We start from the raw sequence: 14,304 nt of genomic DNA on the forward strand, positions 1-14,304 counted from the left end.
TGGTCAACGGATCTGCTAAGATCGATCTACTGATAGGTGAGCTGGCTCGTCTCCGGTTGTCTGTCTGTGTCTGTATGTCTGTTCTGAATCTGAATCTGTGACTCGTGAGGTCTGAAACTGAAGCTGGCACAGTCCTGGCGGACGCACTATAGGACAGCCACTGGAGACCGGTGGGAGACGTCCCCTGGCTCTCTTCTGATTTAAATTCCGATCTGAGCTGCGGGAGCGTGTTTGCGATCCAGGCAGCAGCTGCGCTGGCGATCTGAGTTGCCGGAGCGCGTTCGCGATCCAGGCAACAGCTGACTCTGAATTGCCCCGGTCCCCGGGCGCGCGCTCGCGGTCTGAGTTGCCCCGGTCCCCGGGCGCGCGCGCTCCCGGCCCCGGTCCCCGGGCTCCTGGCTTCCGGCGCCGCGCTTGCAGCCCTGGTCCCCGGGCTCCCGGCTTCCAGCGCGGATTTCCTTTACAGGGATTCTAACCCACATTCCTTTACAGGAAGAGACACAGAAAGTGAGACTGGGGAGAGGGAAAAAATAAGTGAGAGAGAGACCATAAGAGAGAAAGTGAGAAGGGAAATCGGAAAGAGAAAGGAGAGGAAACGGCAGACGTGGAGAGTCAGAGAGAGAGACAGAAAGAGAAAGAGACTGAGTGTAAAGGAGAAAGGACACGGGATGACAGAGAGAGAGAGAGCGCGCGCGAATGAGATAGAGACTTAAAGAAGAGACCCTGTGAGTCTGTCAATCAAAGATTTAGACAGAAACGAAAAGATTAGAGAGAAGGATAGAGGGAGGAAGCAGGCGGAGGGGAGGTGGCCGGCACTCACGGGCCCGCTGAAAAGGAAAGTAACTTTGAAAGACCGGTGGGGCAGACGCGAGGGTGCACTTCGCGAACTAGCCCCCACCCCCAGCCGCCTGACTCCACGGTGGCTTTACCCCTTCGGGAAATAGGACCCCCAGATGACACAGGAATCGCCAGGCTCCAGTACTAGCCATTCTCCACCAGTGATCTATATAACTGGAAGACTCAGAGTGCTCGGTTTTCAGACAACCCCAAAGATTTACTGGCTTTACTGGATAGTGTCATGTTAACCCACCAGCCCACTTAGGATGATTATCAGCAGCTCCTCCGAATCTTGTTTACCATGGAGGAGCGAGAGAGAATACAGGTAGAAGCTAGAAAGCTGGTCCCGGGGGACGACGGTCAACCGACTGCCAACCCCGACCTCATAAACGCGACCTTTCCTCTGAGCAGGCCGGCGTAGGACTACAACACAGCAGAAGGTAGAGGACGGCTACACCTTTATCGCCAGACTCTAATGGCAGGTCTCCAGGCAGCTGCTCGCAAGCCCACTAATTTGGCCAAAGTATATTCTATTCTATAGGGAAAGGCAGAGAGCCCAGCCACCTACTTAGAAAGATTAATGGAAGCTTTTAGACAGTACACCCCCATAGATCCAGAGACTCCAGGAATTCAGGCAGCTGTTGTAATGTCTTTCGTAAATCAGGCAGCCCCAAATAAAAAAAAAAACTCCAAAAATTAAAAGACTCGGAAGGAAAGCGGATTCAGGACCTCCTTCAAATAGCCCAGCGGGTTTATAATAACAGAGATACTCCAGAGGAAAGGCAATTTAAGGCCACTGAACCAAGGTCCTGGCAGCAGTAGTACAGAAAAAACATCTACAGCCAGAGTACACCCAACCTAGGCGCCCCCCCCCCGGCATGATAATCTGAGAAAAGACCAATGTGCCTACTGCAAGGAGGCTAGCCACTGGGTAAGAGACTGCCTCGCTGCTGCCCAACCCGGACCTGGACGCCCCACTCCACGACTGCACCGAGATACTAACTCAGTTGCACGGAGTTCGAGAAGACCTGCAGGACCGCCCACTTCCTGACGCCGACCTCGTCTGGTTCACTGATGAGAGCAGCTGCATGCATCAAGGCCAGAGGTACGCTGGAGTGGCAGTGACTTCAGAGACTAAGGTAATCTGGGCGGAACCCCTGCCCCCGGGGACATCGGCCCAGAAGGCCGAACTGATAACGCTCACCCAAGCTCTTACCTTAGGGGCGGGGAAAAAGCTGACGGTATATACAGACAGCCGATATGCTTTTGCAACGGCGCCTATACATGGGGCCATTTACAGGGAGCGGGGGTTACTGACGGCTAAAGGAAAAGAGATAAAAAAAAACAAGCAAGAAATCCTAGCCCTGCTAACAGCCCTATGGAGGCCAGAAAAGTTAGCCATTTTGCATTGCCCAGGGCATCAGAAACTAACTACTCCAACTGCTCAAGGCAACTTTCTGGCAGATCAAACTGCAAGAAAGATGGCGAAGGCTCCCAGCCAACTCCTTGCACTCCAGCTCCCTGACCCGGGCCCCCGGGACTTGCCATATTTCCCTGATTATTCAGAACAAGATCTCCAGTGAACTGACAAGCTTCCCCTGAAACAGATCCAGAATAGGTGGTGGACTGATACTAATGACCAAACCATCCTACCAGAAAAATTAGGACAACAAGTGTTAAAACACATCCACCGAACCACCCACCTGGGTGCTCGGCGGATAATAGACCTGATCAGACGCTCTAAGCTCAAATTCAGACATACAGCCAAGATGGCCAGCAACATCGTGACAAGTTGCAAAGTCTGCCAGCTTAACAATGCCTACCCCCAATCCCAGGCTGCAACAAGAACAAGGCTCAGGGGAACCAGGCCCAGTATCTACTGAGAAATAGATTTTACTGAGATAAAGCCAGAAAAATATGGGTATCGGTACTTACTTGTCTTTGTAGATACTTTTTCAGGGTAGACTGAAACATTCCCCACCAAAAAGGAAACTGCTCAGGTTGTAGCAAAGAAAATCCTGGAAGATATCCTCCCCAGGTATGGCTTCCCCGTCCAGATAGGGTCAGACAATGGGCCGGCCTTCGTCGCTAAGGTAAGTCAGGATTTGGCTTCCATCCTTGGGGCAAATTGGAAACTACATTGCGCTTACAGGCCCCAGAGTTCAGGACAGGTAGAGAGAATGAATCGGACCTTAAAGGAGACCTTAACTAAATTAACTATAGAGACTGGCACTAATTGAGTGGTCCTTCTCCCCTACGCTCTGTTCCGGGCCCGTATTACCCCTTATAGACTAGGCCTTACCCCTTATGAAATTATGTATGGCAGACCCCACCCTTAGTTCCCAGCCTAAAAGATAATCTGCTCAAGTCTGAAACAGAAAATGTCTCTGAACTCTTATTTTCCCTACAAGCCTTGCAGAAAATTCATCAAGAAATCTAGCCCAAGCTAAAGGAACTATATGAGACCGGTCCCCCGCCAACACCCCATCCGTACCAGCCAGGAGACTGGGTCCTAGTCAAGCGACACCGACAAGAGACCCTAGAACCCAGGTGGAAAGGACCACTCCAGGTACTCTTGACCACACCCACCGCCCTGAAGGTAGAAGGCATCGCATCGTGGATCCACTACACCCACGTCAAGCCAGTGGACCCAACCTCCGATCTTCTAGGACCAATCACGGCGGCGGCTAAAGCACCGGACGCGTGGACTGTGGACAGAGCTAAGAACAACCCCTTAAAACTCACCCTGCGCCGGCAGCATAGCTCACTGCAAACATGCAGTTAGGTAGTCTAACCCTAACGTTAGTCGCCCTAGTGGCCGCTGGAGAAATCACAAAACCAGCTCATAATCCCTTTGTCTGGAGATTCTGGCTTTATGAAAACCGAACCCACCCTGGGCAACCTCATAAGCCCGGAAAATTATTGGCCAGTGCTGATTGCCCTTCCTCAGGGTGCAACAGCCCAATTCTACTAAATTTTACTGGTTTTCAAATAGCCAAACCTATGACACCAATAATATGCTTTAAGTTTGATCAGACTAAATACAATTGTAAACACTATTGGTGGCACCAAAATGCCGGCTGTCCTTATAACTATTGTAACATCCATAGACCCCGTTATTGAGGAGAGAAAAAACAGTTAGACCCTAAGTGGCCCTTCCATCGTAGACAGGATAGAGACTTTTCATATACATGGATAGTTAGAGACCCCTAGAACTCCTGCAGGACCACACCTCAACATAGGGCTATATACTACTCCCCCTCCTCCACATGGCCTAGCAGTCACCTCTATCTGTGGCGAGGCCTTGTGCAAGTACTGCCCCTGGTCCACAGGAATATCCAACGACAAGAAAACAGACTAACACAAGACTTACGTCCTTTCTCCTGGTTAAAGTTATTACAAGAAGGACTAGAACTTGCTAACCTTACAGGACTTCATAGCCGGTCTGGCTGCTTTCTGTGCGCCACTCTAGGGCGTCCACCGCTAACGGCTGTCCCTCTGCCATGGGGATCCTCTACCTTTGCCCAAGCTAACAACCTCCGAAACCTCTCGTATGCTCCTATCCTGAACGTACCCCTATACCTAAACCCCAGTCAGGAGAAGTTTCCCTACTGTTTCTCAAGAACCAATTCCAGCCTCTGCAGCATCACTGCAACGCCCCCTAATATCACCTTAAAGGCTCCATCAGGCATATTCTTCTGGTGTAATAGAACCTTATCTAAGAACCTACCTAGTCCCTCTGTTAATAACCTACTGTGTCTCCCTGTCACATTAGTTCCCCGGTTGACTCTACTAACTGCTGGCGAGTTCCTAAAGTATACCAGTAACTGGACTAGTGCTGTTATTCACCCAGACCCTAGACCGAGACCTGCACCATATTTCTCCCCCTCATTGCAGGAATTTCCCTCACCGCATCCTTCATTGCGGCCGGACTGGCGGGGGGAGCCCTAGGTCACACCCTCATAGAAAGTAACAAGTTATACCAACAATTTGCCGTTGCTATGGAGGAGTCGGCTGAGTCCCTTGCCTCCCTTCAGCGACAGCCCATGTCCCTAGCTCAGGTAACCTTGCAGAACCAGAGAGCCCTAGACCTACTCACTGCAGAAAAAGGTGGTACATGTATGTTTCTAAAAGAAGACTGTTGTTTCTACATAAATGAATCAGGACTTGTAGAGGACCGGGTCCAACAGTTACGCAAGTTAAGCACTGAAGTAAAAACATGGCAGTTTGCTTCAGCTGCAGACCAATGGTGGAATTCCTCTATGTTTTCTCTGTTAGCCCCCTTCCTTAGACCCCTGCTAAGTCTACTATTTCTGCTTACCGTAGGACCTTGTGTTATTAACAGAATTTTACAATTTGTTAGAGAGAGATTTGACACCGTACAACTCATGGTCCTCAGAGCCCAATACCAACCTGTAAATGCTGAAACAGAATCAGACTTATAAGACCCAAGATTAGCTCTAAAGATACCTGAAAAGAAGGGGGGAATGAAAGGAGCTGAGCACATTCCTCAGCCCCCGGGCTCAAAACTCCCTGAGCCCAGTACAAACACCACCTGGAAAGTCTCCAATAAGGAGACAGCCGTTCAAGGTTACTGAAAGCGCGGGAGCCAAAAGAATTTCTTTGTTCCCCTGCAACTTTCGGGCTATAAAAAGCAAACACTCGCATTGTTCGGGGCCCTCTTGTATACTGTGTAAAGGAGGGACCAGGTTCGAACTTGTAGTAAAGATCCTTGCCGCTTGGCTTTGACTCTAGACTCTGGTGGTCTTCTTTGGGGAACAAACTGTCTAGGCATAACAGGACCAGCCTCAGGGTGACTTTAAACTCAGAAGGAAGGGACTCACGAACTCCCACTTGGATGTCTCAACTTGCTCTGGGTTGAGAAAGTCGCGCCGGAATTTCCGGGTCTGTGCGAACCCCACCTCCCTGGTATAGCAGCACCAGAGAATTGGGAAGCGCAACGCCGTGGTGCAACCCTCAGGCCACACCATCCGCTTCCGGGTCTGTGCCAATCAGCGCAGGACAGAAGCCAGACCTAGGCGGAACCCCCAGGAGGTGGACGGGGTATGATTGAGGAGGGGGCGAGGGAGAGTGACAAGGGGCCTGGCGCCGGGGAGAAGAGTCCCGGGTTGTGAGGCGTCCGCGGGGGCGGGGCCTGCGCTTTTCTCCATCTCGTTCCCCGCGCATCAGTTTTCCGGGTTTTGGAGACGAAACCCGCCAGTGAGGCTGGAGCAGCTCAGCAGTCATGGAAATAGTACCTCCCTGAGAAGTCGACGTGGGGCGGTAATTGGATCCAGGAAAGTTCCTTGCTATTGAAATTAATTTTACCAATTTAATTTCAAAGCCTTTAAGTTGTCTAGGGCAGGAAGGCAAGCTAGAATGCGAAATGCAAAGGCTTCCCTGAGCGAAACGTACAATTTCATGCCGATGGCCCACAGAACAGAAGAGAAATACTCCTCCTTTCTATTCTCCATTTACTGGGGTGGGAGACTCCACCCTGTGCTCAGCTCCAGAGACTTCCCTAGGGCCACCCCATGGGGTTCGGAGCGGACGGCCCAGACCTAGGAAGAGTGAGGTCACCACCTGATCCTTAAACACAACAGGGATGCGGGCGAGGTGGGTGGAGTCTGGGGTCCCAGCTACTCAGGAAGCAGGAGCAAGAAGATCGCTGAGCGCAGAGGTCCAGCCTGGCCAAAGACCCTCTACCCCAGAGCTCCCTCCTCCGTCTCAATAAGAAAAAAGGTGATTAAAAAAAAAAAATATATATATATATATATAAATTGCCCAGTTGTTCCTTACATTTGTTATTTCACGCTGCACTTAAAATGAACTATTCTTGTGGAAAAGAGTCAAACTCAGTAAAATATTTTGAGAGGTTTATTCTGAGCTAAATATGAATGACAATCAGGAGGTCCTGAGAACATGTGCCCAAGGTAATGGGGAACAGCTTGTTCTTAGACATTTTAGGGAAGCATTAGACATCAATCAAACACATTTAAGAAATACATTGCTTTGGCTCAGAGAAATGGGACAACTCAAAGCGGGTCTTCCAGGCTATAAGTAAATTGAAACATTTTCTGATTGACAGCTGGTTGAGTTTGTCTAAATACCTGGGATCAATAGCAGAAATGTCAGGTTAAGACAGAAGATTGTGGAGACAAAGGTTGTTTTGAAGTCTTCTACTGGCTGCCTTAGAGACAATAGATGACAAATGTTTTCTATTCAGACCTTTAAAAGGTGCTAGCTTCTTTCTTAATCTCTTCAGGATTGGGAGGGCCTAGAATAAAAAGATCTAGCTATGTTAGAGATTCTTTACAGATGCACATGTACCCCTCACAAAGGACAGCTTTGCAGGACCATTTCAAAATATGGCAAAGAAACATGTTTTGGGGTAAAATATTTTGACTTTCTTCTTTGTCACGTTATTCCAGAGTCAGACTGGAAATAAGACAGGATATATAGGACTAAATAAAACCATCTGATGAGTATTTATGGTTTGTAGGGCATGACTCCCCAGATTCCTCAGATAGGAATTTAGGCAAGATAAAAAAATCAGACCTTAGTCCTCATTCTCAAACTTTTTTTTTTTTACATTTCTTCCTGCAATATATTTAAGCGATAAATGTTGACAACATATCAATTCCTAAATGTAATATTCACTTTATGTGCCTTCTGAAAATAAGTACAAAATGTACTTTTTATCTTCAAGCTGTTCTTTTTTTTTTTTTTTTTCCCTAGAAACAGGACCTAGTTCTGTCACCCAGGATGGAATGCAGTGGTGGGAACGCTGCTCACTGCAACCTCAACCTCTGGGGCTCAAGCAATCCTCCCACTACACCTCCCAACTAGCTGGGGCCACAGGCCCTCACCACCATGCCTGGATAATTTTTTAACATTTTGTAGAGTCAGGGTTCCACTACGATGCTCAGGCTAGCCTTGAACTCCTGGACTCAAGCAATCCTCCCACCTTTGCTTCCCAAAGTGCTGGGATTACAGGTGAACCACCACACCCATCCAATTGTAATCTATTTTAGGTGTTTTCTTTATTGTTCTTGCATGAGTGTTCTATCAGGTGTGAATAATAAAGGCTGTAAAATAGGCAGTCTTCAAACATTGGGATTTATTTTCATATAGAGAATAATTATGAGATATTACTAAGGATACATCCCAGTCAGGTTATTCTGTTTTACGTGGGCCCTGAAGAAAATATAACTAAATTACAAAATTGGCTGGGCGCCGCGCCTCCTGCCTATAATCCCTGCACTTTGGCAAGCCTAGGCGAATGGATCACCCTGAGGTCAGGAGTTCGAGGTCAGCCTGGCCAACACGGCGAAACCCCATCTGTACTAAAAATACAAAAATTAGCTGGGCATGGTGGCACGCGCCTGTAATCCCAGATACTCAAGAGGTTGAAGCAGGAGAATCGCTTGAGCCCAGGCAGCGGAGGTTGCGGTGAGCTGAGATCTCACATTTGCACTCCAGCCTGGCCAACAGAGTGAGACTGCATCTCAAAAAAAGAAAAAAAAAAATTATAAACTTTTAAATCACCTCATTTCTGCATGCAATAATTTTATGGCAATATCTGTAAGTTAACATGTACTATGAACTCTATTTTTCACTCATATCCCTAGTTATCAAAGGTTTCATTTATCAAACACTAGTAATTAGCTAAAACATAATTACGTTTAGGAAGAAATTAGCATATCCAAAATATTAGCAAGTTTGAAAAAGCATAATGTGGCCAGGGGTGGCAGCTCGTGCATGTAGTTCCAGCATGATGGGAGGCTAAAGCAGAAAGATAGTTAGTGGCCAAGAGTTGGAGGCCAGCTCAGGCAACATGGTGAAACCTCATCTTTATATTTTAAATATTTATTTATTCATTCATCTTGGAGATGGAGTTTTGTTCTTATTGCTTAGGCTGGAGTGCAATGGTGTGGTGTTGGCTGACCACAACCTCTGCCTCCTGGGTTCACGTGACTCTCCTGCCTCAGCCTCCCGAGTAGCAGGTATTACAGGCATATGCCACCATGTCTGACTAATTCTCTACTTTTACTAGAGAAGGGGTATCTCCATGTTAGTCAGGCTGGTCTCGAACTCCTGACCTCAGTGATCCGCCCACTGAGGCCTCCCAAAGTGCTGGGATTAGAGGCCTGAGCCATTGTACCCAGCCTCTATGTAGCTTTTTAAAAAATCCTTGTAGCTATCTTGTTTACGGATAAAATTGGAGGAAGGTTTGCCTGACACTGTTCCCAGCTTGACTTTTCTCTTTGACTTAGTAATTTTTAGTTTCTTTCACAAGCTTCTGACAGACATAATGCTTTGATACACTGATATTGCTTTATATAGATTTTCCAGAACAGTAAAGTCCAAGGGTCTGTCATGAACTGGGTTAGTGGAGGCAAGAAGATTCCCAGAAGACTCCTGGTCTCAAGCAAACCTCACACCTCAGCCTCCCAATGTGTGACGAACACAAGTGTGATCCACTGAGCCCAGTGGAGTCTCCATCTCAAAAAAAAAAAAAAAAAAGCAATACAGGAGTTAAGGTACTCTATGGAATTACATCATTTGACTTTTTTTTGGAAATGAAAAGTCTGACGTATTTATTACTGAACCCAGCCAACCAACGTGTTCATAACAGATTCAGAGAGAAAAAAATGTATTCCCAATAAAACATGTCCCACTCTTCAGATAGTGGTGACATTTTCTGCTTGATATGGTAACGTGATTGTAATGCTCAGACAGCATAAATATGTATGTCATCTCATGTGCAATTCCTTATAGACCCAGCTTGGCTCTTCTCCAGTGTCTTCTTTTAAAGTTGCACCTGATTTTATTACCAGTTTTCATCTGAATCCACTGGGGAATGGAACGATTTTGCTTTTTTTCTTGGCCAGGAATCACTTAATCCCGAAAGTCTTATGAGAAGATATGGCTAGAAGTGGAGTCAAGTACAAACCACGATGGCAGACAAAGGAAGAGAAGGGGCTTGATATTTATTAGTATTATTATTATTATTTTGAGAGAAAGTTTCACTCTTGTTGCCCAGGCTGGAGTGCAATGGCATCATCTCGGTTCACTGCAACTTCCGCCTCCTGGGTTTAAGCGATTCTCCCACCTCAGCCTCCCAAGGAGCTGGGATTACAGGTGCCCACCACCATACCTAGCTAATTTTTATATTTTTAGTAGAGATGGCACTTCACCATGTTAACCAGCCTGTCCTCAACCTCTTGACTATTGTTTCTGCTGTTAGCTATCAGTCCTCTTCATTGCAGCACAAACAAGATTATTGTTTTTCCGTGAAACTGACGTGGATGGTCTGCCTGCTGCTCCATACATAACCTTCAACCTTGTCTTCTCACAACTCAAAATGAGTTATCCATTTACAAACTGTTGATTTCTTTTGGGCATTGTCCCCATAACCTTTTCATAAAGCATCAATGATATCATTATTCGTCTACCCAAACTTTACCATAAATATTCTTTTTTTGAGACATGATGGAGAGCAGTGGCAAGATCACAGTTCACTGCAGCCTCGACCTCCCAGGCTCATGCCATCCTTTGGCTGCAGACTCCACAGTAGCTGGCCCTGCAGGTATGTGCCACCATGCCCAGCGAATTTTTGTATTTTTTTGTATAGAAGGGGTTTTCACCATGTTACCCAGGCTGGTCCTGAATACCCAGGCTCATGTGACACACCTGTCTCGGCCTCTGAAAGTGCTGGGATTAGAGACCTGAGACACTGCATCTGGTCTCATCGTAAATTTGATGTTTCTTCTTATTTCAATTTTAGCAGAATTTATATTGCTTTGATAGTCTCTTTTCAAACTCATGCCTTATCCTTCTTAGTGCCTCAAACTACAGCCTGTTCAGACATGTTATAACAGATTTGTACCAGTTTATTTTGGTGCAAAAACTGTGAAATCCATGCACAATTTTCTCATAATACATATTTTTCCATGAGCTTCTTGAAGACCTCTTGTACTAGAAAACTGTATTCAAGTGGCTATATAAAAGGATTGTAGATATGCAAGTGCCATTTACTTCTGACATCCAAGGATGGTTCAACATATTCAAGCAAATCAATGTGATATACCACTTGAACAAAATGACAGATGAAAACCACATCATCTCAACAGATGGAGAAAAATCATTTCACAAAATTCAACGTCTGATCATCATAGAAATCTTAAAACAGCTGGGCGCGGTGGCTCACGCCTGTAATTCCAGCACTTTGGGAGGCTGAGGCGGGCAGATCATGAGGTCAGGAGATCGAGACCATCCTGGCTAACATGGTGAAACCCTGTCTCTACTAAAACTACAAAAAATTAGCCGGGCGTGGTGGTGCGCGCCTGTAGTCCCAGCTATTGGGAGGCTGAGGCAGGAGAATGGCGTGAACCCAGGAGGCGGAGCTTGCAGTGACCGAGATCGTGCCACTGCACTCCAGCCTAGGCGACAAAGCAAGACTCCGTCTCAAAAAAATAAATAAATAAAAAGAAATCTTAAACAAAATAGAGAAGGAAATTTACCTGACCATTGATGAAGTGACCAACGTGGAAATAACCAAGCAGGGAAAATGGAATGCTTTTCCTATAGGATCTCAAATGATGCAAGAATGCTCTCACTTTTTCTATTCAATAAATACAGGCTGTCCTAGCCAGAGCAATGAAATAGCAAAAGAAATGAAATGCCTCGAAATCAGAAAAAAGTAAAATTATATTTGTTTGTAGATGACATGATCTTCTGTGTAGAAAGTCACAGAGTCAAAGTACTACTGAGATTAATAAACACATCAGTAGATTTGCACAATACAATATCAACACCAAAAATTAGTTGAATTTTCATACATTAATAATAAACAATTTTAAATGAAAATTTAAAAACACTTCCATTTGCTACAGAACTTAAAGTAAGAAATACCTAGGAATAAACAGAAAGAAGTGAGAAATTCATACACTGACATCTACAAACATTGATCAAAATGATTAAAAACATATATAAAGATACAACCCATACTGATGTTTTGGAAAAATTAATATTGTTAAATGTTTATATAACCCAATGTGATTTAGATTCAACACGATACCCATAAAAATCCCTATCAGTATTTGTTGAAGAAACAAAAAAACAGGCTGGGAAAATGGCTCACATCTGTTGGCAAGGCTGCTCTCAAACTCCTGACCTCAAGTGATCTACTCAACTTGGCCTCCCAAAGTGCTGGGATTACAGGTGTGAGCCACCGCACCTGGCCTAATCCTCTGAACATAAACACTTTAATCTCAATTAATGCTTGAACTCAGTGTTAAGTCAACTCAAACTCAAGTCAATGCTGATTTGAATCTAATGTCAATTAATGGTTGATGGTTTGCTATACTCACTGCATTTGGAACTATTACCTCAAAAATGAATTTCCTGATGTCCTGCAAGGAGTCACCTCAGACTAAAGACCTTGCCACACATGACACTTGTAAGATCTCTGTCCAGTAGGGATTCTCTGATGTGTAATGAGGCATGAACGTGAAATAAAGGCTTTGACACAATCATCACACTTGTGAGGTTTCTTTCCTGTATGAATTCTCCTATGTTTTGTGTAAGATGAAACTTGACTGAAGATCTTGCCACAGTCATCACATTTGTAAGGTTTCTCTCCAGTATGAGTTCGCTGATAAACTGCAAGGTAAGAATGATGCCTGAAAAATCTGCCACATTTATAACACTTGTAAGATCTCACTTCGTTATGGTTCTCCAATGATTTGCAATGGTTGTAGCGTTACTGAAGACTTTGCGACAATCATTACATTAGTAAAGTTTCCCTACAACATGGATTGCTTGATGGTGAATGAGTGTTGACTGGCCACAGAAGGCTTTGCCACACTCATTACACTTGTACGGTTTCTCTCCAATGTGAATTCCAGTATGTTGTGCCAAATGTGAATCATACCTGAATGCCTTGTCACAAACCTTACATTTGTATGGTTTCTCTCCAGTATGAACTGTCCTATGTATTTCAAGGAGTGACTTGAAATTGAAAACTTTGTCACATTCTTCACATTTGTAAGGTTTTTCTCCAGTATGAAGTCTATAATGACGTGCAAGGTTTGATTTTCGATTAAAAACCTTGCCACAATCATTACACTTGTAAGGTTTCTCTCCAGTATGAAGTCTATGATGATATGCAAGACTTGATTTGTGATTAAAACTTTTGCCACATTCATTACACTTGTAACGTTTCTCTCCAGTATGAATGACCTTATGCATTACAAGAGATGAATTTTGAACGAAGGTCTTGCCACAGTCATTACACTTGTAAGGTTTCTCTCTAGTGTGAATTATAATATGTTGTGCCAGGTGTGAATCACGTCCAAAAGCCTTGTCACAAATCTTACATTTGTATGGTTTCTCTCCAGTATGAATTCTGCTATGTCTTTCAAGGTGTGATTTGCGACTGAAAACTTTGTCACATTCTTCACATTTGTAAGGTTTCTCTCCAGTATGAAGTCTACGATGACGTGCAAGGTTTGATTGTTGATTAAAAACCTTGCCACATTCATTACACTTGTAAGGTTTCTCTCCAGTATGAATTGCCTTGTGAATTACAAGGCACGACATGTGACTGAAGGTCTTGCCACACTCATTACACTTGTAAGGTTTCTCACCAGTGTGACATCTACTATGGCATGCAAGGTATCGCTTCTGATTAAAGACCTTGCCACATACATCACATTTATATTGTTTCTCTCCTAAATGGATTATCTGACGTTTTTTTAACAGTGAGCTACAATTAAAGGCTTTGTCACTCTCATTACATTGGAAAGATTGTTCTCTCATGTGTACCTCCTGTTTTTGTGTGAGTAATGAAGAATGGAGGAAATTATTCCCATACTTATTAGAAATATGGGTTTTAGGAATACAAGAAATTCTTTGGGATGTTGAAACCGAGGAAGCATCACTGATAAACTTCTCAACTTGATTATCAATTTTCCCTTTGCTCTGAAATACCTGCAGTTCAGGCAGATGCAAATGAAAGCTTTGTCCAACCTGATCTTTAATAGGCTTGTTTCTAGCATGCCTTTGATCATGTCGGTCTGTACTACCAGTCAACTTTTTGATTTCTGTCATGAGTGCTTCATAGCCATTTCTTTCATCTTCTTGCCACTGAAACTCAAAGTCCTGAAAATCTTTCTCAATTTCCTGGAGGGAAAAATCTCCAATGTGATGACTTGCTTGTCTTTGCAATGTCCCAGTGTGGATCACTTCCGTACTGCCTTGCCCTGTTAATGAGAACTTCCTTGTCATGCATTTGGAAGAGACAGCTACAAAATATAAACACCAATAGGTTTCCAATTAAGTGCAGACGGTAAATAATACTGAAATGTGTAAATAGGACACAAATAACAATACTTATTTTGAAATTCCCAAACATGACCTTCAAAGTTTAGGAACACAAAAGAACTAAGATTCTTTAATAAA

The 14,304-nt window shown here is 44.7% G+C and overlaps 1 protein-coding gene and 1 long non-coding RNA gene across 8 annotated transcripts in view; one reads left to right on the forward strand and one right to left on the reverse strand.

The window, feature by feature from the left end:
- The first annotated feature begins 393 nt into the window (after positions 1–393).
- LOC116271724 lies at positions 394–4,802 on the forward strand. Its single transcript, XR_004180444.1, has 2 exons — positions 394–1,976; positions 3,249–4,802. It is a non-coding gene; the product is annotated as an uncharacterized LOC116271724 (long non-coding RNA).
- A 1,898-nt stretch (positions 4,803–6,700) lies between these two features.
- LOC101014756 (zinc finger protein 888) overlaps positions 6,701–14,304 on the reverse strand; it is a 36,503-nt gene continuing 28,899 nt past the window's right edge. For 4 of the 7 annotated variants that reach the window (XM_031660207.1, XM_031660209.1, XM_031660204.1 and 1 more), the window contains one exon: positions 11,533–14,147. In XM_031660207.1, coding sequence (XP_031516067.1) covers positions 12,634–14,130 — 1,497 coding nt within the window. In that variant the 5' untranslated portion in view covers positions 14,131–14,147 and the 3' untranslated portion in view covers positions 11,533–12,633. Of the gene's footprint in view, positions 7,115–11,363; positions 14,148–14,304 lie in introns of those variants that run through there. The other 3 variants (XR_004180430.1, XM_031660210.1, XM_031660206.1) reach the window with 3 other exon arrangements.

The sequence above is a fragment of the Papio anubis genome, chromosome 20 (assembly GCF_008728515.1).
Source record: "Papio anubis isolate 15944 chromosome 20, Panubis1.0, whole genome shotgun sequence".
Classification (NCBI taxonomy): Eukaryota; Metazoa; Chordata; class Mammalia; order Primates; family Cercopithecidae; genus Papio; species Papio anubis.